General features: G+C 56.3%; 1 protein-coding gene across 2 annotated transcripts in view; it reads left to right on the forward strand.

The window, feature by feature from the left end:
• The window catches only part of AHRR (aryl hydrocarbon receptor repressor), an 84,637-nt gene that overhangs the window by 57,565 nt on the left and 6,422 nt on the right, over positions 1-20,650 (forward strand). The window contains exons 5-10 of one of the 2 annotated variants that reach the window (XM_059173540.1): positions 2,251-2,340; positions 8,465-8,570; positions 9,347-9,480; positions 12,464-12,663; positions 14,995-15,039; positions 15,924-15,985. In XM_059173540.1, the coding sequence (XP_059029523.1) occupies positions 2,251-2,340; positions 8,465-8,570; positions 9,347-9,480; positions 12,464-12,663; positions 14,995-15,039; positions 15,924-15,985 (637 nt within the window). The remainder of the gene's footprint in view (positions 1-2,250; positions 2,341-8,464; positions 8,571-9,346; positions 9,481-12,463; positions 12,664-14,994; positions 15,040-15,923; positions 15,986-20,650) is intronic. The other variant, XM_059173541.1, reaches the window with a different exon arrangement.

Here is a 20,650-nt window from a genome sequence, read left to right on the forward strand (position 1 = left end):
TTTATTGAATTTCATTCTTAATCTTTTCTTACTAACCTTTTAATGTCTGAAGGACCTGTAATGATTTTAAATCTCTGGTGTAATTTGTTTATTTCTTGACCAAATTTGCTGGAGTTTATCTATTTATTAATCTTTTCAAAGAACCAAATCGACTTTGTTGTAGATGTTTATTATTTGGAAGTTTTAAGTAACATCATTGTGGGTTTTTTTCACTTCTTTAAAATCTTTTTTCTTCCACTTACATTGGATTTAATTGGCTCTTTCCTCAAGTTTCATTAGGAGAACACACACCTTCTCCCCTCCATAGCTCACTGGGCACTGGCTTCTCTGCTCATCTGTGCTTGGGAGTTACTAGTTCCCTGTGTTCTCATCATGACTCATGACAAGGGCACAGATGTGTGTAGTTACACACGGTTGCGCTGTTTTCCATCATTTAGAGGTGAGGGTATTTGGGTTTAAGTGGCTGCCATATTCCTAGAATGTCTAGAAACCTTCAATATCAGTAATTTAAAAACTCTTAGAAATTGATATTTATAAACCTTAACAGAAAAATTAGCACATGATATGCATGGGCAGTTTGCCAAAGAACTACAGATTAACAGTAAATGCATAAGGTCTCATTAATATCCATCACATTAATAGTCAAAGAAACGAAAATGATAATAATGGTAAAAAATTTACCACTTAACAAAATGGCAAAAATTTAAAAAGAAAGAGAGAAAAAAGAAAAAATATCCCACACGGTCAATAATTAAGAGAAATGAGTATTGAGATACATTGCTAGTAACCACAGACTTACAGAAGTTAATTTAGAGGCTCTAAATGTCTGTATTTTAAAGACACAAATTGCAATATTTATGAACTCCACTGCCAGGTGCCTCCCTCCCCTCCAGCTTCTGCACTGACTGAGTAGCATCGCCACCTCCTGCCCCATGGAGGTGACGTGGAATTGAATGAGGTGCCCCATGTAGGGCACGTGACGCTCATGAGGACCTACACAGCGCGAACTGTCATTTTCTTTATCGTGACGATGATGATGGTGAGGAGGAGGAGGAAGAAATAGACGAGTGGGTAGAGAGAGAGATGGTTGGAGTGCTCACTGACCATGCAGTCCAGTGGCTGCTCCCCTGTGCGCCCTCACTACCGGAGGTTCTGGAAGCTCCTGCAGGACGGGGCTGCCAAGCTTGCTTTTCAAATAAAGACTTGAAGTCAGCCCCAGCACAGCCATGTACCTGATTTTCTACACACATGCACCCAAAAATTATGGGTACAACTGAGATTTAATAATCATAAAAATATTTTGAATAACATGGTAACAAATTTAAAATCAAGAGGAAATGGATGCACTGATGGAAAATATTTTAAGAAGCTATAACTGATATACAAAAAAATTAAAAACCTGCATACACTAATAATCATTACATAAATTGACATGGTGCTAAAATCTGCCCCTTTTCACTTGCCCTCTCCCCAGAATGTGCCCAAGCCGGATGCTTGTGGAAGTGAAAACTTTCAAAGAGAAAACTTTCAGAGAGAAGGCTAACCTTGTTTTAAAAATGGGAAAGAGGAAGGAGGGATCTGACTCATTTCTGGTGCTCTCCACACGAAAATAAGCAGAGATGCTCTTAGGTTAGCTTTTCCTTAAATATAGATGGGTATCTCCTAAGTGAAATGTGTCAGTCCCAAGAACATATTTAAAATTATGATAAGGCTAACCCCGTAATACACAAGAATGATTGTTCATCAGAAACCTATCACCAAAGTCACCACATTAATAGACAAAAGAAATTTTATGTGATTATTTCAGTAGATGTAGAAATAGTACCTGATGGAGTTCAACATTTTTTCATGATAAAAACTCTTGGGAAACCAGAACATAGGCTGGAAGAAAGTGCGTGAGCAGGGAAAGTCCGCATTGGGGAAGTGAGGTTTCTCTTCTGTCCCAGATACTGGTGGGGTCTCATCTCATCATGAAGATTTTTGTATTTTATAAAACAAGAGTTTTATATCACTAGAAAAAGAACAGTCTTGTGGCTTATAACCCATGACCAAGATCCCCTGTCATCTGCTCACTTGGGACCTGTTGCAAAATACTCATAATTTAAAAGTGGGTATTTCTGGAGGTTATGAATATGGACCTCAAAACAAGAGAAATGGTTGAAAATGCAGCAAAAATAAAGCTTGCACTTTCTCATTGTGAGAATTTTGAGAATGTGTGCAGGAGCCAATTCGAGTTCTTGTCTCTTCTAGTCTCTCGATGGCTTTGCCCTGGTCGTGAGTGCGGAAGGCATGATATTTTATGCTTCAGCAACAATCGTGGACTATCTGGGCTTCCACCAGGTAAACACAGCTCTGCGACCTGCCATGCGGTGGGTCCCACTGTCCTGCTCGTGCTTACTGTCTTCCAGCCTTAAACATCTGCAAAATTGGGCTTTTCTTACCACAGAGCTTTTACCAGGTAAGGGTTTTTACATCCCAGTGTTGTCTGGGGCATGGGGTTGTGCAAGAGATGTGGCAGTGTCCAGGGTGTCACAAGTGTACAGGACAGTGAATTTTGTTGGCTGTGCCCCCAACTACACATCTCACGTTCGGATGAGGGGCTGGCGAGCACCAGGGCACCTTTGCTTGCTGCATCATCACTGTCTGGAACCCCAGATTTGGGGCACATTCAGGAAGTAGCATGTTCTGGAAATGCCTTTATTGATCCACAGAGAATTTTTGGTCCATTGCCCCAGGCCTGCCCAGGCTGGGTGATTCCAGACATTGGGACAGAGCTCTGGGGTTGAGACCCATCAAACACTGAGATCCTCCTCCAAGAAAAGGGTGCACTAAACCCCCCCACTCGTGGTCCAGGGAGGGCAAAGGGAACTTCTCCGCCGAGCCTCTGGGAAGGGAAAGAAGTTGCTCCTGAGAAATCCAAAGCTTGAGTTTGAAGTCCAAATCCAAAGTTACACTCTTGCACAGTGCAGGCCCCTGAGTCCAGAGCCAGTGGTGGACAGTTGAGATCGCGGGGCCCCAGGGAAACACAAATGTGACCCTTCAGCAGCAGGGCCGCAGCCGTTCCCATAAAGATATCCCCTCTGAAGAGGGGCTCACCAGGCAAAATTATGAACACACTCCATTCAACGTACAAGTAGGCAGGTTAGAGAAAGAACAAAATACAACTTTGGAAAATGAAGTGTACAGTGTGTCTGTCAGTCAGAGTCTTGCTCGGAGGCAGAAACTGTGAAGGGATTTGAATGGCTCAGTATAAAAATTGATGCGAATTTAGCGTAAGAATCATTAATTAGTAACCCGGGGGCACAGAGGGTGGAGCCCGCAGGAGGCTGGGCACATTCTGGAGACACCCTCATGGTGGAGGGGGAGGCCATGGGCCCTGGGTGGTGGCGAGGTCACCGAGGTGCCCCGGCCAGGGCTAGCCAGCAGAAAACTGCCTGCTGAGACGCTGGCCAGACTCTCGGGGCCACCCACGGCAGGCAGTCCCAGGCTGGGCGTGGCCAGTGCTCCAGGGGCCCGGTCTCCCGCCTCCAGTGGTGGGGGCACCTTCGCCAGCAGAGGGGAAATGTATGTGGGATCCGGGGTCAGGGCCCGGTGATGAGCGGAGCTGGGAGGCAGGACATGAATCAATAACGGAAATCTCGCTGGACGGGCGGCTGACCCGGAGGGCGCCCAGGAGCCAAGGGTGGTGGGAGCCAAGATCAGAGACTATGGGTCCCCAACATGTGAAAATTCAAGTTGTCCTGAGGCCCCTGAAGCTGACTGGAGCATTTGATCTGATTTCCATGAAAACTGTCACTCTGAGCCATCTCCGAAACTGAAGTGGCTGTCACTGTACAGATGAGTCTGAGTCGCACCAAGACCAGCGTCTTCCCTGCCGCTGGCTCATCTATAGGCCAACCCCGCGGGCCGACCTCATGGCCTGGATCAGCCCCTGCAGCGCAGGGAGGCGTGGCCCCAGCAAGGACCCCACAGGCAGGGCCAGCAGTGTGGCCAGCAGAGGAAGTGCGGTGGGCCTGACCTCCAAGAGGCACTGCGGGGGCTGACCTGCCAGACCGTTGGGTAGAGCCTCAGCTCTGAGCCTCCTGTTCCTCCTCCACGTGCCGAGCACTGGGCAGAGCCTCAGCCACCAGGGGACAGTCAGGGGGAGGCGTCCCCACCACCAGCCCTGCTGCAGGGGAGACTGCCCGCTGGCTGCTCCTGGCAGCAGGTGACAATAGGGGTCTGTCACTGTGTCCTTGTGTCCGTCTCCACCTCCTGAAGACCTGTGGGGCAGATGGCAGGAGATCTGACATGGTGAGGAAGGCATCGGCCACCCCAGATGGATGAGCAGCGGGAGCAGCGGCCGGAGGCCCTTCCTCCCAACTTCGGCCTTCGGCACGTGCTCTCAGGGGGGCCGAGCTTGCCCAGCTCTCTGGCCGTAGGGCCCCCTCGCACAGCACAGAGCTCAGGGACCCCCTAATAGCCGAGCCAGGTTGTGGACACAATAGGATTCCAGCCCCCAAATGATGAAGGCTTGTTTTTGTCTCCCTAATTGCTTGTGCAAGGTCTCAATCTAGGAAAACGTGGTCTGGTCTCCCTTTTCCCTGCTCAGAATTCTCTTCAGCTCCTATCACTGCTGAACTGCCCTGTGACTTCTCCACACACACCCAGAGCTGCGTGCCTTCAGCCAGAATCTGGGGGGTGGCTTCGGGGATTAATGCAAGTGTCCTGAGGGGCAGCTCCAGACCCAGGTCTAAACTTACACCCTGGACTCTTGGTTTTCTTGGAGCTTGGTGATTTTCCAGCAAGTGTTACATGTAAAATAAAGTTTTGCCTTTTATTATAAGGAAATTATATCCAAATGCCAGTAAATCGGGCATTGTCTCTATGCAAAATATTTCGGGAAAATATTAGAATAGATTTGTGCTGTTGTGAGCTTCTTGTGCATAATACTTAACAAAAGTTGGGACCCGATTAGTACAGTGTGTTCAGGTTCAGGAGTCTTTGTGATGAACAAGTGGGATTCAAATGCCATCGATATTTACCTGTTTGAGAGGTAGGCCATTCTCTCAAAGGCTGGCAGTTGGGGGAAAGCTGTGCCCATGTGAACTGGGGGGAGGGCACTTGGAGCAGGTAGGAGTCCCACAGGCTAGTTGACAGATGTGCACGCAATCTGCACAGAAAGTAAACATGACGACTGCCGGAATGAGGCTTGTAAAAGTCGGTAATGACTTTGTTCTTAGCTCCATCAACAATGGTTTAGAGCTAAAGCGAAGGCTGGTTTGACTGGGTCCAAGCTGTGTCTGTTTTCCCACTATTTGCTTTTCGCCCACTATCGGAACAACGGCTCTGTTACTCTCTCCGCGCTCTGCCACATTTCCCGTTTGTTTTCCTTGACCTTGCTTTGTAGGGAGCAGACTCTGGGAAATTCAGGGAGACCAGAGGCAACCAGACATGCCGCACTATTATGCCTTTATTCCCCAACCTAAAAAGTATTCACATTTGATATGTCTTCAAATTTGTCTGAGTCAGAATGATCTTTTCCAGTTTTAGTATACCCCCTCCCCCGGCTGGTCTGTCTCCTGTTTTGATTAAGCCACAGACCCCTCTTGCATGTTCATCTGCTAATTAACTAAGGTGTGGAAAGACACGACCAGGGCATCCAGGGACACCCACCTTCGGGGATTCTGCCAAGTGTGGGATCACCCACTAAAGCTCACAAGAGAATAACTGAATGACGGTGCCTGTCTATTGACTTGCCGTGGGAACTATGACTGTCCAGTGCTCAGAGGTCAGCATTTCCTTTCATCAAAACTATACAGGGGAAAATACTATCCATCTACGGCAGGATAGAAGAACACTGAATTCCCGCTAATGAGCCCATCAAGTAGTATGCGGTACCTCATACAGAAAACAGAAAACATTATTTACAGAATCTAAAGAAGGACCAGACAAACAGAAGGGTATGCCATACTCGTGAACTGGAGGGCTCCATTATCACTACAAAGATGTCAGATCATGTTATAGAGGTAATGACATAAAAACTGAGCAGCTTTTCTAGGTGGAAAGGGACAAGCTTATGGGACAGAGCTGGGACCAGCTGGGACCATCCAGAGAGGGCAAGGGGGCAGGAGTGGTGATTACTGGGGACTTACATGCTGGACACAAGACTTCCTATAAAACCCAGTTGCTGGGAGAGGATGAGCTCGGCACAGAAGTTGATGAACTGATTCACAGGACAGAACTGAAAGCTCTGGGCAGATGTGTGTGCCTGGTGTGAGATTTACAATAAAAGAGACACTGCCTGGTGGTGGGGAACTGGTGGCCTTGTCAACAAAAGGAGTTGGGTGAACCAGATCCACATGGAAAAAGTGAATCCTGACTCTTCACACCATGCATAGTGAATATCAGGTGATGGGAGAAGTTTCTAGAAGCTTCAAGACTAAGTTAGGAGATCGGTGAGGAATGATGAGGGCAAAACCCTACCCATGAGGAAAGACTGATGAATCAGCTGCATTAGATCCACTAAGAGAGCGGGAAGGCAAGCCAAGGAGTGATGACGTTGGTAGCAGGGCCCACGCAGTAGGGGCCCATGTCCAGAGCAGATGAAGAACAAGAAGGTCAGCAAGAGGCTCAGTGGAACTGGGAGAAGAACAGAAGAGAAAAAAGCCACATGCACACACCAACGTGACATGGACACGTGCACACGTACACCTGAGACCAACAACTATGTGAGAAGATGCACGGTTCCCCTGGGCTGTATGACAGTGACAAAAAACCCACAGAACTGGTGACACATGTGCCACAGCAGCTCAGAGAAAGAAGGCTGGGAATGCTGCGTGTCAGCCAGAACACGAAGCGACGGGCCTGGGGGGAGCCGCCGCAGTGGCCCACTTAGGCACGACCTCTGGAAATTGCTCGGTGTTGTCTGCTAGCGCTGGCCCTCTGCCACCCCGACCCAGGAACCCCACCACCAGGTGTGCACCCAGCAGAGACGCAGTCAGACACAGAGGTGGCATGGGGAAGGGGCCACGTGGGCTAATCAGGTGGAAGCACCCTGTGGGCATGAGAAACCACGGCCGCACACACGGCACGGCACGGGTGACCGTTACAACTGTGGTGGTGACAAGAGGACAGACGTGGAAGAGCAGCCATTTACAAACATAAGCAGCCTAGAGCACGTCTCATCTGCACCGTGGCCACCCACAGGGGGCTGGAAGGAAGGGGGCTCGGGGAAGCTTTGGTGTTCTGTTTCCTGATCCGGGAGGGGGTTCCACTGAGAACTCCGTCCCAACTGCGTGCTTTTGACTCAGGCACTTTTCCACCCATGTGCTAAATTGCAGAATTTTCTTAGGAAGTGTCCCTGTGGGAAGGGCACGCAGGACCCCAGGAGCCGCCGAGTGAGGTCAGAGCTGGCAGGGGAGTGGGAGCCCCCGTCTTGAACTGGAGGGAAAGCCTGATGCAGCCACTTCTGTCATGAGTTGGTGTCTGCCTGTTGGCGCCAAGTTCAGACAGAACTGACCCTGGATGACACCGACCAAGGACAGGAAGCATTCTGACCTCTCTGTGACCGCTTCTTTTAGTCTCTTTGGACTAAGAAATGCACAGGTGACTGAGGACAGCTTTCAGTTAGGGTTCTGTTCCTTTGCTGCCTCCCTGCATTTGTATCTTGCTCGACATGTGGGGGTCCCTGGTGCACGCTGGCCCTGGAGTTGCGGCGAGAGTACAGACCCTTGAGAAGACGGTGGGTCTCATGGCTCTGGGTGTTTCCTTGGGGCTTTCTTTCGAAGCTAATTTCTGGTGGTTCCTTCAGGAACTTTCTCTCCATCTAATGATCCTAATGACCCTGCTGGGCAACGACACAAGCTTAGAAACGGCTCATTGCGAAGAGATCACCGAGGGGCGCCGGGCCGGTGATGCTGGCGTGGGCCGGGCGCTCGGTGCGCACGACGGGGACAGCCTCGGTGAAGGGAAGGGACTCGGTTCGCCCCGAGAACGCGTGCGGACGGTCGCGGAGTCGCGCTCCTCGGACACCCAGGGCCGAGCTGCAGTTCCCGGCGTCGACCCGGTGCCTCCGTTCAGGGCTCAGGCAGGGGAGAGGGCGAGGGACGGGAGGGCGCGTGGGAAGCCGGCGGCGCCGCGGAAGGAAGCAGCCGGGCCCGGAGCCGCTGGGACGACGGAGGTCGCCGGGCCGGAGGCTGTCGTGCTCGGAGGCTCCCTGCGCCGCCGGCCGCTCCCACCCCGCTCCTCCGCGACGCTTCCCCCGGGACCGTCCGTTCGTCGGGCCTCGTGAGCGCACGGCCCGGGGGTCCCCCCGCGTCCTGGGGGAGAGCGGGAGCCTGGCCCCGGAGGTGCTCGGCCTCTGCGCCTCCCGCTCCGCCCGCGCCCGTGGGGACGGGGCCCTCGCAGGGGTCGGACGCCGAAGCCTTTCCCCGACCCACGGGCCCGCGGACGCCCGCCCTGAAGCGGTGTCGCCCTGTTGCAGACGGACGTGATGCACCAGAACGTCTACGACTACATCCACGTGGACGACCGCCAGGACTTCTGCCGCCAGCTGCACTGGGCCATGGACCCGCCGCCCGCCGACACAGGTGGGTCCCCGGGCCCCCGCGGGCGTGTCCCCGGGGCTCCCCGCTGTCCCGCACGCGCCCCCCAAGTTGTGCGCAGGTCGAGACCGGAGCTTCTGGCACCTTCTCGGGCGACCCTGATGTCCCCCGCAGAGCCGAGCGCGGCACCTTCCCGGGACCCAAGCCGGGAGCGACGGGCTGAGCCGGCGCTTCAGGGCAGGGCACCGCGGGGGCGGCCTCTGTCCGGGCAGCTGTGGGGATGAGGCCCGGCGGGGAGCCCAGGGAGAGGGGCCAGGGGCGGGCGGGCGTGCGTGTGTGTGTGGGTGTGTGCGCCGACGGGGCGGGCGTGTGCGGCAGGCGTGAGTGTGCCTGCGGTGGGATGTACGTGTGCCGGTGTGAGGCGGGGGTGTCTGTGGGGTGTGGACATGGTAGCACGTGTGCAGTGCGCGTGAGGCGTGTGACGTGCGTGGGGCGGTTCGGGAGGGAGGTGTGTCCGGTGCGGGTGTGTCCGTGGCGCGAGACAGGCCGGGCGTGTGGACGCGGTGAGCGAGCGAGAGCGTGCGTGTGCGGACGAGGCGGTGCGCGAGGCCGGGCATGCGCGGCGCGGGGGTCGTTTGGAAGCGTGTGCGGAGGCGCTGGGTCCGGCTGCGCGGAAGGCTGTGCGTGGCGACGGCGGCGCGCGGGCGGGAGCGGCGTGGGAAGCCCCGGGTGTGGCCGCGCGCGCCGCCGTGTGGTCGTGTGCGCCCCGCCGCGCCCCGCCGCGCCCCGCGCTCACCGCGGGTCTCTCCGCCGCGCCGCAGAGGACGCCGTCCTGGGGAGGCTGCTGCGCGCGCACGAGGGAGGCGCCGACGCGCCCGCGGACTTCTCGGCCTTCCTGACGCGCTGCTTCGTGTGCCGCGTGCGCTGCCTGCTGGACAGCACGTCGGGCTTCCTGGTGAGTGCGCGCCCCCTGGCGGCCCGGTCCGCGCGGGGTCCCCGGCCGCGTGACGGACGCGTGACGGACGCTTGCGCCGCGCCCCCCCCGCGCCCCCCCGCGACCCCGCGACCCCGCGACCCCCGGCCCTGCGCGGGCTGCGGCGTTCAGCCTCTCGTCTTGCAGGCGGACCCCTGGGCTTTCCCTCTGCCCGACTCCTGTGGCCCCCGGGGGCACGGGGGAAGGACGCACCCCAGACCTCCGACCGCCGGGGGGGGGGGGGTCCGCTCGACGGCGCCCCGCTGCGCCCTCAGGGCCCCCCCCCGGCCCCTCCCGCAGACCCGCACCACTACCTCCGGCCCCGCCTGGACTCCGGGCCCCTCCGGCGTCGCTGTCCCCCTCAGCCGGGTCCTGCTGCCCCCTCCGGGCTCCGCTGCGCCGGGCCGGGCTGAGGGTGTCCCGCAGGGGCTCGGCCGGAGCCGGGGGTGGGGGGCGGTGGGCGCCGCTCTGGACGGTCTTCGAGCGGCTCCGGAAGCCCCGCGGGCCCGCGTGGCCGGAGGGGGCCCGTGGCCGTGCTGCCCGCTGCGGTGGCCCGCGCTTCCCCCGCCGTCTGGCTCCGGCCCCGGCCTGCGGAGCCCCAACCCTGACCCGCAGGGGCCGTCGGAAGCGCGCGCCCGAGTCGGGTCCCGCAGACCCGAGCCCAGCAGACCGGAGCCCCGCAGCCCGGGGTCCCGCAGCCCGGGGTCCCGCAGCCCGGGGTCCCGCGCGGTGGGCTCGGGCTGGCCTCCGGCCCGGCAGTGCTTCCCCCCCCCCCCCCGACCCGCTCCTTGGCCTTTTGTCTTTCAAAAGAGCGTTGCGCGCAGGTGGTGTGAGTCCAGCCACCGCCGGGGAAGGAGCTGCGCCGCGACCGGCCCTTGCACACCCCGCCCTGCCCAGACGCCCCGCACGCCGCTGTCCCCGCTGCAGGTCCGCGCGGCCTCCCCAGGCTTCTGCTCCGCCTGACCGCGGGAGCCGGTGCCCGTGCGGATGTTCCCCGGGACGCAGGACCCCCTCCGCCTCCACGTGGGCTCGTCCCTGAGCCTCGTGGCCGACCCCTCCCCACGTAGAGGTCCTCGGTGGACGCGCGCTGCGCTTCCAGAGTCCCGGGTCACCCGCCCAGGCCATGCGGCCCGCCAGGTTTCTCCGCACTTGTCCAGAGCGGAGGCCGCGCAGGAAGTCGCTCCAGGCTGCCTCGCGGTGGTCCCTGATGGCCGCGTCGCGCCTCGGCCATCTGGCAGTACACGGGCCGCTTCTCGCTCCTGGTCCAAGGGACAGTGAAGAAGGTCACTGGGGGGTGACGGTGGCCATGTCTCTGGGGCCCCTGGGAAGGCCCAGCCCTACAGTAGGGTAGGATGGAACACCATCCGCTTCTGCAGGCCTTTCCGTGCACACCAGGGCCTTTGCCGGAGCAGCAGCTTCTCCCTGCCCTGTGCTCCCGGGCCTGCTGCCTCCGTCACACAGGGACCGCTCGTCTCTTCTTTAGGGGATCGCTGACCTTAAAGCCCTTTATTTTGCTAATATTTTGTTCTGAATTTTGTGGAAACTAGTATAGTTACTATTTATTGCATTATAAGGGAGGTGCACTTTTTAAAATAGGATAACCAATTCCTGATACGTTGGAAATTCTTATCTCCAGATGAATGAAATCAGAGACATTTTACTATACAATCAAGAAAAAAATTAGAATATAGGGTAAAATGAAACTAAAAACCAATGCGCTGAAGAGAGGAGACAAGCAAAAGAGATTTGTCTGAAAATGTGCAGTGATACTAATCCATGAAATTCGTTACCGCACACACTCGCACAGGGCTCGGGCGTTCACAAGGGACGCACTGAGAACAGGCCCGTGTGCGTGACCCACGGCTCCTCCTGGCGTTCCTCTGTGACTGTGGACGCCACCCTCTTGCCAGTCCGGTGAGAGTGGTGCGACCCCCCAGCCTGGCGCAAGCTGCCCAAGAGAGCCCACCGTTACTCAGGAACTCAGAGGTCCAGTGGACGTTTACTGGGTGGCTTCCAGTCAGCCACGATAGGAATATTTCCCCCAAAGAAAGTGGCAGACGTTCCCCATCAGGTCTGTTCTCTCTGGGGAGCATGTCCCCGCGCACAGCTGGTATTCTCGCCGCACGCCCGTGACCGGCAAGCGGCAGGCTCACTCGGAATCCATCTGCAGGTGGGCAGATGGGCAGATGGACTACAGATAATGGGAGGTTGGGGACAGATGGAGGCATAGACGGGTAGATGCAGGGAGAGAGGGAGGGTGCGGGCCGGACGGGTACAGAGAAACAGAGGGAGGGTGCGGGCCGGACGGGGACAGAGAAACAGAGGGAGGGTGCGGGCCGGACGGGGACAGAGAAACGGAGGGAGGGTGCGGGCCGGACGGGGACACAGGGTGGCCTCATTATTTCATCAAGGGCAGACACGCCCTGAAGGCACTTAGTAACTTGGATTAACTGTTCTACTGTGCGAAGAGCTTTTATTTTCTTTTATCACAAGCCCCTAAGTTACTTGTTGGCCGTTCAACTCACTCTGTATACTCCAGATAAAATCAAGTTGTCCCTAAGCTCCATCGTCACTGGAGGGGTGACAGTCTGAAATGGAGAGTTAAAGCTGAAAGAGCTGGTGGCCGGCTTTGGGGGGGGCAGTGACCACTCATGGCCACGCACACTAGTGCTCGCCGGGCGAGGGTCCCACTCCTGCACACCCAGGAGTGCGCGCACGAGCACACACTTCTCCGTTAAAGGACATTCCCGAGACCGCAGAGAAACTGTGACTCGCTTTGAAGGCCCTGGGACGGTTCCCATCCCCAGCAGGCCGAGCATGGAGGAATCCTTGGTGTGTGTCTCCTTAGTGACTCGGGATAAGATTCTCCTCCACGTTTCTGTTCTGAGAGGGTGCGCCCCGCGTTCGCAGGCAGTGTCGCTAATGGGCCTGTGCACGCGCCTTCGTTTCTGTCTTTCCACGCCAGACAATGCAGTTTCAAGGAAAACTAAAATTCCTGTTCGGACAGAAGAGGAAAGCACCATCGGGGACAGCCCTGCCCCCTCGGCTCTCGCTGTTCTGCGTTGTGGTGCCCGTCTTCCTACCTCCTGTGGCGGGGACGAGAGCGAAGAACGTGTCCCTGAGGGCAAGGCACAGGGTGGACGTCCCGGCCCCGACGGACGCAAAGTGAGTGTGAGTCCCCTGGGGTGGCAGCCGGACTCTGGGGGCAAGGCCGGGGGCAAGGCCACAGGAGTATTTTCTGCCCAGTCTCTCTTCATTTCTGACCAGCAGTAACACCACGAGGCTGGGGTTTTTAAAGCCGGTACCTTGTATAGAAAACACGGAAAGGCTTAGACGGCAGAAATGCTTTCTGACGAACGACTGTGGACGGTGCTGCTACGTATCGCCTGCGTCACCATGTCCCTAACCCCCTCAGTCACGGTCTCAAAGCCGACGCCCTGGGTCCTGTCATCACGGGTGGGAGGCTGGGGCCGCAGCCTTGTTTCCCGTGCCCTGGTCCTCCCTCCCGACACCAGGCTCAGCGCGGGGATGGATGCAGGGGACCGGTGTCCCCGCAGGGGACAAACGCCCCTTCTGCCCGCCCCAGACTTCTCTCAGCTTTCCAGTGTAGGAGATACTTTGTGTCAAGTTTTCTTGGCAATTCACTTTCTGGAACAGATGTGGTCTGTGTTGTGTGGATCAGTGTCCTGGGAGTAATTCAAAATGTGCCTCTGTAGGGGTGCCTGGGAGGTGGGCTGGTAAGTGACTGACTCCTGATTTCAGCTCGGATCATGATCTCGGGGTCGTGAGATCAAGCCCCAAGCAATGCCGGGTGTGGAGCCTGCTTGAGGTTCTCTCTCTCCCTCTCCCCCTCCTCCTACCCCATGTGCGCGCTCTCTCTAAAAAAAACCACGTGTGTCTGTGTTTTCCACACCTCAGTGAGCGAGACCAAGGGCTGGGGCAGGAGGTCTGACATCTGACCGCACCAGCTACCGGGACAACACGTCAAGGCCCTCCGAGTCCCCGACCCAGTCTTGATCCCTCAGCGGTGCTCCCTGGAGTGGGCCAGCTGCTCACGGGCTGCGGGGGTGCCTCATCCAACTCCCACGGGGCGTAGTACCAGCCCTCGAAGTAGGGCTGTGCTCTCAGGCTGATTTAAATCGACCAGTAGAGCTTTCCAGGGGCACTAGCCAAGTCCCCTCGGCCAGGGCCATGGGACGCTGAAAGGCTTTCTCAGCAGGGGATATCTACCTGCCTTTGACCCCGCACATGGTGACCTGTCCAAGGAACTCCCAGCCCTGGCATCTCCTCCTCTGGGAAGCCCCTGCCCCCCCCCACACACACACACCTCCCGCCACCAGGGAAAGCCTTGGGCTCAGATGCTGCCCCATTATTGCTGTGTTGAGACGTTTGGGAGGCGGGGGCATCCGCTCCTTCTCCCCTCCCTTACCAGAGATATCGGCTTCACAGCTCCTGGTGCCTCCTCTGGGAGGTGCCGGCCCCTTAACCCACTGCCTGATGGGGAGGGGTCCGAGCGCAGAACTCGGGGCTGGTCTGAGCCCCTCAGCTCTCAGGTCTGTGGTGCCGGATGAAGGTTAGCTCTGATTCAGCCTCTCTGCCTGTCCCTTTCAGTGTCGTGAGTGTAACTGTGCTCACGGCCACATCACAGCAGAAACGTCAAGCCCACCAGGATCCCCTTTGTAGTCCTGAGTCCTGCTTACCTGTCGCCTGATGTCTGGCACGAGCCTCCCCCACACCTGGGTCCCATCCAGAGGGAGCCCCAGGGCCCTGTGGCCCCGTCAGTGGATTGCGGCTCAACCCCCCCGCCCCCCATGTGGCCCCGGGATGGGAGGGCCTCCCCAGGAGGCTTCTCTCTCCTGCCCCAGGACCAGGTCTGCGAGCCTCCCTCTGTGGGTGTGACTGTCCATCCCCCCTCAGAGTCCACCGTTCCCCTTTGGCTCATTCAGGCCGACCTTCCGCTCAGAAAACCTGGAGCATGTCCTTTGGCGGGGGCAGGGCTCCCAGGGCCACTTTCCCTCAGCCCCTGCAGCATGGTCCGCCCCCTCCCCACCCTGCGACGGTGAGCCCCCCTCAGCTGCCGCTGGGAAGAGTGCAGGGCGAGGGGTGGCTTCCAGGGACAGAGCCCCCCTCCAGCCCCCAGGCCCCCTGGCTGAGACTGTATGCGCCCCTTATTTTTAAAGATATGACACACCCTAAATGTGAGGGAGGAAAACCAGGATACCCAAGGGCCAAGCCTGTAAAAACAGGCGAGGGACCAAGCTGACCCTTGACGCATGGAAGCGCCCCCCCAGGACCTGCTCGCCCAGAGCCCGCTTTCTCACCGCTCCCGCACCAGCCCTGCACTCCCGCCTTCCTTTACGGGCCCAGTTTTCCGTTTTCAGCCTGGTTTGGGCTTAATTATGACTGAAACTCACATTCGGCTTCCTCTTTTCCATATGTTTTCCCCCTAAAACCAAGGAAGAGGGGAACCCTAACCTCTCCTGGCTTTTCACACAGGTTGAGGTGCGAAGTGGGCTCCCGCTGCCCCAGGTGCCCGAAGGGGTAAGTGCCCCCGCCCCCCTGCACAGAACGAGCTCACCTGGGGCGGGCGGGACAGGTGTGGCTCAGCAGGTCGCCCAGCACCCCTGTCCGGGACCTCCCTGAGGGCGTGTGAAGCTTGCACACAGGACGGTTCAATCAGGACTGGCGTCATATCCTACAGAGTCTCGTCCAAACCTAGAAAGCAGAGCACAGAGGCTCCACCCGACGTTTTAAGAGAGCAGCAGATGTTTCCACTTCCTGGGTTTTTCAGAATTCCTACCTGCTTCCGGTCCCCGCTCCCGCTCCCCGGTCCCTGCTCCCTGGTCCCTGCTCCCCCAACTCCGGTCTTTACAGATATGACCAGAGGGGGCAGCAGCACTGCGGGGAGCTCTGACTCAGGTCTTTTGGCCTGGATTTGAGTCTGCTGAAGAGGTGGCCTAAGGGAAGTCACTTAAGCCTTGTTTTTTTCTTTTGAAAATAATGAAGCAGCATCTATGAGGATGAGATTGCTCAGAATTTACTATCACGAGCTCCGTGATTTCTGCGTGTGTATGCGCGCTGCCCTATGAAAGATGGTTTACTCTTCAGTAATTTAGTGTTCTTGGTGAGTTTATGGAATGTAACTACTGGAAATCATAAAAATTGACTGTGTCTTCGTTGTGGTCATCCAGAAAAACACAAAAGCACGTTGTATGTGTGTATCTGCTTTCGAAGCAAACTCATTAGCCCTTTTTTGGCTTGAGAAATCATGTGAATTGGAGTTTTCAGCAGACCTGCCGCTGATGGAAGAGAAGAAATTAGAGAGCGTCTTCTCTCCCAGACACGCCGCGACAGCAGCACGGCGCCCCTCCCTTCAGCCTCACAAACTGACCCACGTGTATTCTCCTCTTGTCTGCGCTCCACAGGGCGAGAGCTGCCGCACATCAGGGTGAGCTAGACCTCCACGGGCAGCCCAGCCACCTCGCAGGTACTTCTCCAGATTCACCGTCTCCTGTGTTTTAAAAGGCTGAAATGTGTCTGTGCCCCTCCGGAGGCTCTCCCTGCCCCAGTGCTGGGGGGCCTTGCTCTAAAACCCAGGCCGGAGGGCATCGTGCTTGTAAGGTTTTTTTCCGGCGAGATAAACACAACACCAGGCAAAGTGGGTGCAAGGCAAGATTTATTAAAAACGCTCTCCGGCGAAGTTTCAGGGCTCAGGAGAAGGGGAGCCAGGAAAGTTGCGCCGGGAGGAGGTGGGCACCCTCGGGCGAGGTTCCGCCACTCTGGAAAGCAGAGTGGCGGAAGTCGCACCCAAGGCAGGGAGGAGGGGGCTTTTAAGGGGTCTCGGAGGAAGCTCAGGGGTCTTTTGGAAGTTTCCCTTATTTGGATATCCCGCCTGCTCATCGGGATCCCATTGGTCCACAGGAGCCCGGGGCGGGGGTCTCAGATTCCTGCTTGGGCCTTTGTTCTCCTGTCCGAGCTCAGGTCTTGTGGCGGGAACTTTCGCCATCTTTGGTAGCCCCCTTCCTGCCAGCCCAACATTCCGACCTTTTGCTTAATATAATGGTGTCAGGGGTGTCGACTCGGTTCTGGCTACTTCCTGCTGACAGGGGGCGTCGTCGTAGGGGTAGTCGGAAGTGGGCAGGCGAGAGTAGGGCTGGAGGAGGAGTTGATTGACAGATACTCAGGCAAGTTCTTGTAGGCGACCCTGCAAGTACCGGAAAAGACCGGGAGCAACTGAGATTAGGAGGAGGATTATGCTTACAGGTCCCGCCAGAGGGAGCAGCCAGGTTACCCAGTTGTAGGGGTCCAGGCCCCAGGAGGATGTGTCTCGCCACTGTGCTTGGATCCGATCCCTGAGTTCTTTGATCCTGGAGGTAACTATATGATTGGTTAACAAAGTAACAACATTCTTCATTTAATAATAGGCAGGTCCCCCCTTTTTCGGTGGTCAGAAGGTCTAAGGCCCGTCGGTTCTGTAGAGCTAAGGCTGCCAGGCTGGTGACTTGCGTCTGTAGGGCTGTGAGGGAGTCAGCAACCCGTTCTGTGTCATCATTCAGGGCTTGGGAGAGTTTGTAAGAAAAAGTCTATGGAGGTTCCTATCCCCGCTGTTCCAGTTGCCACCCCTGTGGCTATTCCTGCCCCTGTTATGAATGGGAGGTGGGCAGCCCTTCCTCCATGGTGTTGGGGAAATAGGATGGACAGCAGCTGGGATTCAGAGTAGATGGTGGTAGGAGATAGTAGAATGAATATACAGCCCAGGGAGTCATTAGTGGTCAGGCAGCGATAGATTCCCTGAGGGCACAAGAGAAATATTCCCGAGGGAGTACAGTACAGGAGGGAGGAATTAGTGATATGGCAGCTGCGGTGGTAAGGGAGGACACATTAATAATATGTATGTTTCCCCCGATGGGGCCCATATGGACCCTATTATTTGTGGCCCTGAAGTTGGGGAGTGGCCAGTCAATAGGGAGGGGTATCCCTAGGGCAAGGAGTGAGGTAAGGTAGATAGGATAAAAGAGGCGGGGAAATGGCTGGAGGGCTGTGATTTCTAGGGGAAATGGCTGGAGGGCTGTGATTTCTAAGAAAGGGCCGGACGTATAGTAATTCAAATGGGCTTAAGCCTGAAGACCCGCAGGGCGTAGCCAGGAGTCTGGTGAGAGCCATAGGCAGAAGTGTAGGCCAGGAAAGACGGGTTTCTAGAGTAGGTTTGGTGAGTTGGGCTTTGAGCAGCCCATTGGCCTTTTCTACCTTACCAATGACTGTGGGTGGTATGGGATGTGAAGTTTCCAGGTTATGTTGAGGCTCTCAGCTACCTGTTGGGTTACACTGGAGATGAAGGCAGGTCCGTTGTCCGACTGGAGGGTCTGGGGCAATCCGAACCTCGGGATGATGCGCTCGATGAGTATTGTAGCCACTACGTCTGCTGTTTCCTGGGCGATGAGGTATGCTTCGATCCAGCCTGTGAATGAATTTTATGGCAAGGCATGGGAGTGAAGTCCAGGTGTCAGTCTTCCCCCGGCTGATGACCTCGGAGCTGTTGGTTAGGCCCTGGTCTGCAGATTCCTTCTTGTGAATTCATGGCAGAACAGGTTTTGCAAGCCCTGTGGACAACTTTGATTACCTTAGATAAGGAAGGATGATAGAACAATGGCTGAAGAAATTAGTGGAGAGCCTATGGGCCACTATGGAGGGATTGGTGGAGGTCAGTAATCAAGGTGTGCACCAGATTGCCTGGCAGGGCAATCCTGTCCTGGATCCACCCCTTATCTGGCAAGGGTTTAGGCAGTAAAGTTGCAGGGTTTAAGCGGGGGGAGGTAGAGAGAGAGAGATGCGGGTTCTCTAGGAATAGCAGATGGAATAGCTGGAGACGGAGTCAGATGGGCCAGGGATCGGTGGCTAAGGAGCTCTGTGAGTCAGCAGGAGAGTAGACCGTGATGGGCTGCCCTAAGGTCATGTTGAGGGCCTTAGAGGGGGGTACTTGATATCCCTTGGCCCCCAGAAAGCTAAGTAGGGTGGAGGTGTCGTCTTGGGAGACCGAGAGGGAGGGGCTACAGAGGAGGAGGTCATCCACATATGTAGTAGAGTACTGGCCTTAAGGACGCACTGCTGTTAAGTCTGTAGGCCTGGCCGAAAATGTGAGGGCTGTCCCTGAACCCCTGGGGTAGAACAGTCCAAGTTAATTGTCCAGAAGCATGCGTGTCAGGATCCTCCCAGGTGAAGGCAAAAAGAAAATAGGAATCAGGGTGCAAGGGGACGGTGAAAAAAGCGTCCTTTAGTTCCAGTACAGTAAAGTCATAGGTGTTTGGGGGAACGCGAGACAGTAGGGTTAGGAACGACTGGGTGGAGGGGGACCACGACCTCGTTGATAAGCCTAAGGTCTTGCACCGGTCGATAAGCCCCTGAGGGCCTGCGTACTGGGAGGATGAGGTGTTACAGGGGGAAATGATGGGGACCAGGAGTCCCTGGCGTTAAAGCCGTTCTACGATAGTTTCAGGCCCTGGCGGTGGGCTAAGGAAATAGGGAACTGAGCTTGAGGGAAACTTAGAGTTATCCTTAAGCTGTACTTGAACCGGGGTAAGGTGGGAAGCAATGATGGGTTCCGAGGTGTCCCACACCTGAGGGTCTACAGTAGGTAGGTCATCTGGAGCGGGGGTCGAGGGAGTGGAGAGGTGTAGGATGAGACGGGTTGAGGTGGAGGGAGGGGAGGAAGGGGAGAGGCAGACAGTTGCCCTTAGTTTCCGGAGAATGTCCCTGCCCAGTAGAGGGACCGGGCAGGAAGGAATCATAGGAACGAGTGGGGGAAGGGAAACCCATCCAGGCTACAGGTAAGGGGAAGGGTCACCCTAGGGTTGGAGGAGGTCCCATCGATCCCCATAACAGTAATTGGTGAGGTTCGAGTAAGTCCCGAGTAGGAAGGCAGAACAGAGTAGGTAGCCCCCGTGTCCAGCAAAAAAGAGATGGACTTACCCGCTACCTGGAACATAACCCTGGGCTCGGCCTGGGTGAGAGGGGTGGCTGAGTCTGGGCTTCATCAGTCGTCCTCCAATCCAAGCAGTTGAAAGGCCAGACTTACTATCTCGGGGGGTCCCCCACGTTGAGGCGCCGAAGATACCCCGAGATTAGGGCAGTCGGATTTCCAGTGGCCCATCAAATGGCATTGAGGGCAAGGCCGAGTTGGCGGCTTTGGATTGGGGCACTGGCGAGCCCAATGTCCCTCGGCCCTGCATTTGAAACAGGCCCCCCGATGGGGTGCGATTGGTTTCCCCTCTCTGCTGGCTCCCAGAGCCGGCCGGCCGCAGGGCTGCTACCAAGGCTTGGGTCTGCAACTGAACCTTTTGCTGGAGTCTGGCTTGTCGTTTAAGCTCAGCCGCCTCCTCACGGGAATTAAAGACCTTAAATGCCATTTTCACCAAGTCAGAAATGGGGGTCTGAGGGTCCTCCTCAGCCTTCTTTAACTTTCTCTGTATATCCGGTGCCGATTGAGAGATAAAATGAGTAGCCAGTACCGTGGCCCCCACAGGAGAGGCAGGGTCCAAGCGAATGTACTGGGTTAAAGGTTAGGTCAACTGGTTAAGAAACATGGTGGGGTTGTCATAGGGGCCTGGACAATATCCCTAATCTTGTCGTAATTAACGGCCTTATTAGAGGCTGGCCACATGCCTGCTATGAGACACTGGACCATGCGGTCGCGGCGCCAGTGGCCATCTTGGCCATCCTGATAATCCCAACCTGGTTCTACAGCTGGGACCGCCTGGGCTCCAGCATCAGTGAGCTGGACCTGATCCGCGTGCTCCTGAGCAGCAGCCTGGATGCGTTCCCTCTCCTCTATGGTGAGGGTGGTGGTCTGGACCACATGTAAATCATGCCAGGTGAGGTCATAGGCTTGGGCCAGATACTGGAATTCTTTAATGTAGTTATCAGAACTGGCCGAAAAGGATCCCAAACGTTTCTCAATTTGGGAAAGGTCCTGTAGAGAGAAGGGCGCATGAACTCAAACTTCCTCAGCTCCAGCAACCTCCCTTGGGGGTCAGACTAACTCAGCGGGGGGCTTTCGAGCCCTAGTGCGGCTGGAGCCACACAGACACATTCACGCAGTCAGGCACTCTTCAGATTCAAACAGATTGGACACCCTCCCCTTTGGGTATCCCTGGCT

This window comes from Mustela lutreola, chromosome 5, assembly GCF_030435805.1.
Source record: "Mustela lutreola isolate mMusLut2 chromosome 5, mMusLut2.pri, whole genome shotgun sequence".
In the NCBI taxonomy this organism is placed as follows: domain Eukaryota; kingdom Metazoa; phylum Chordata; class Mammalia; order Carnivora; family Mustelidae; genus Mustela; species Mustela lutreola.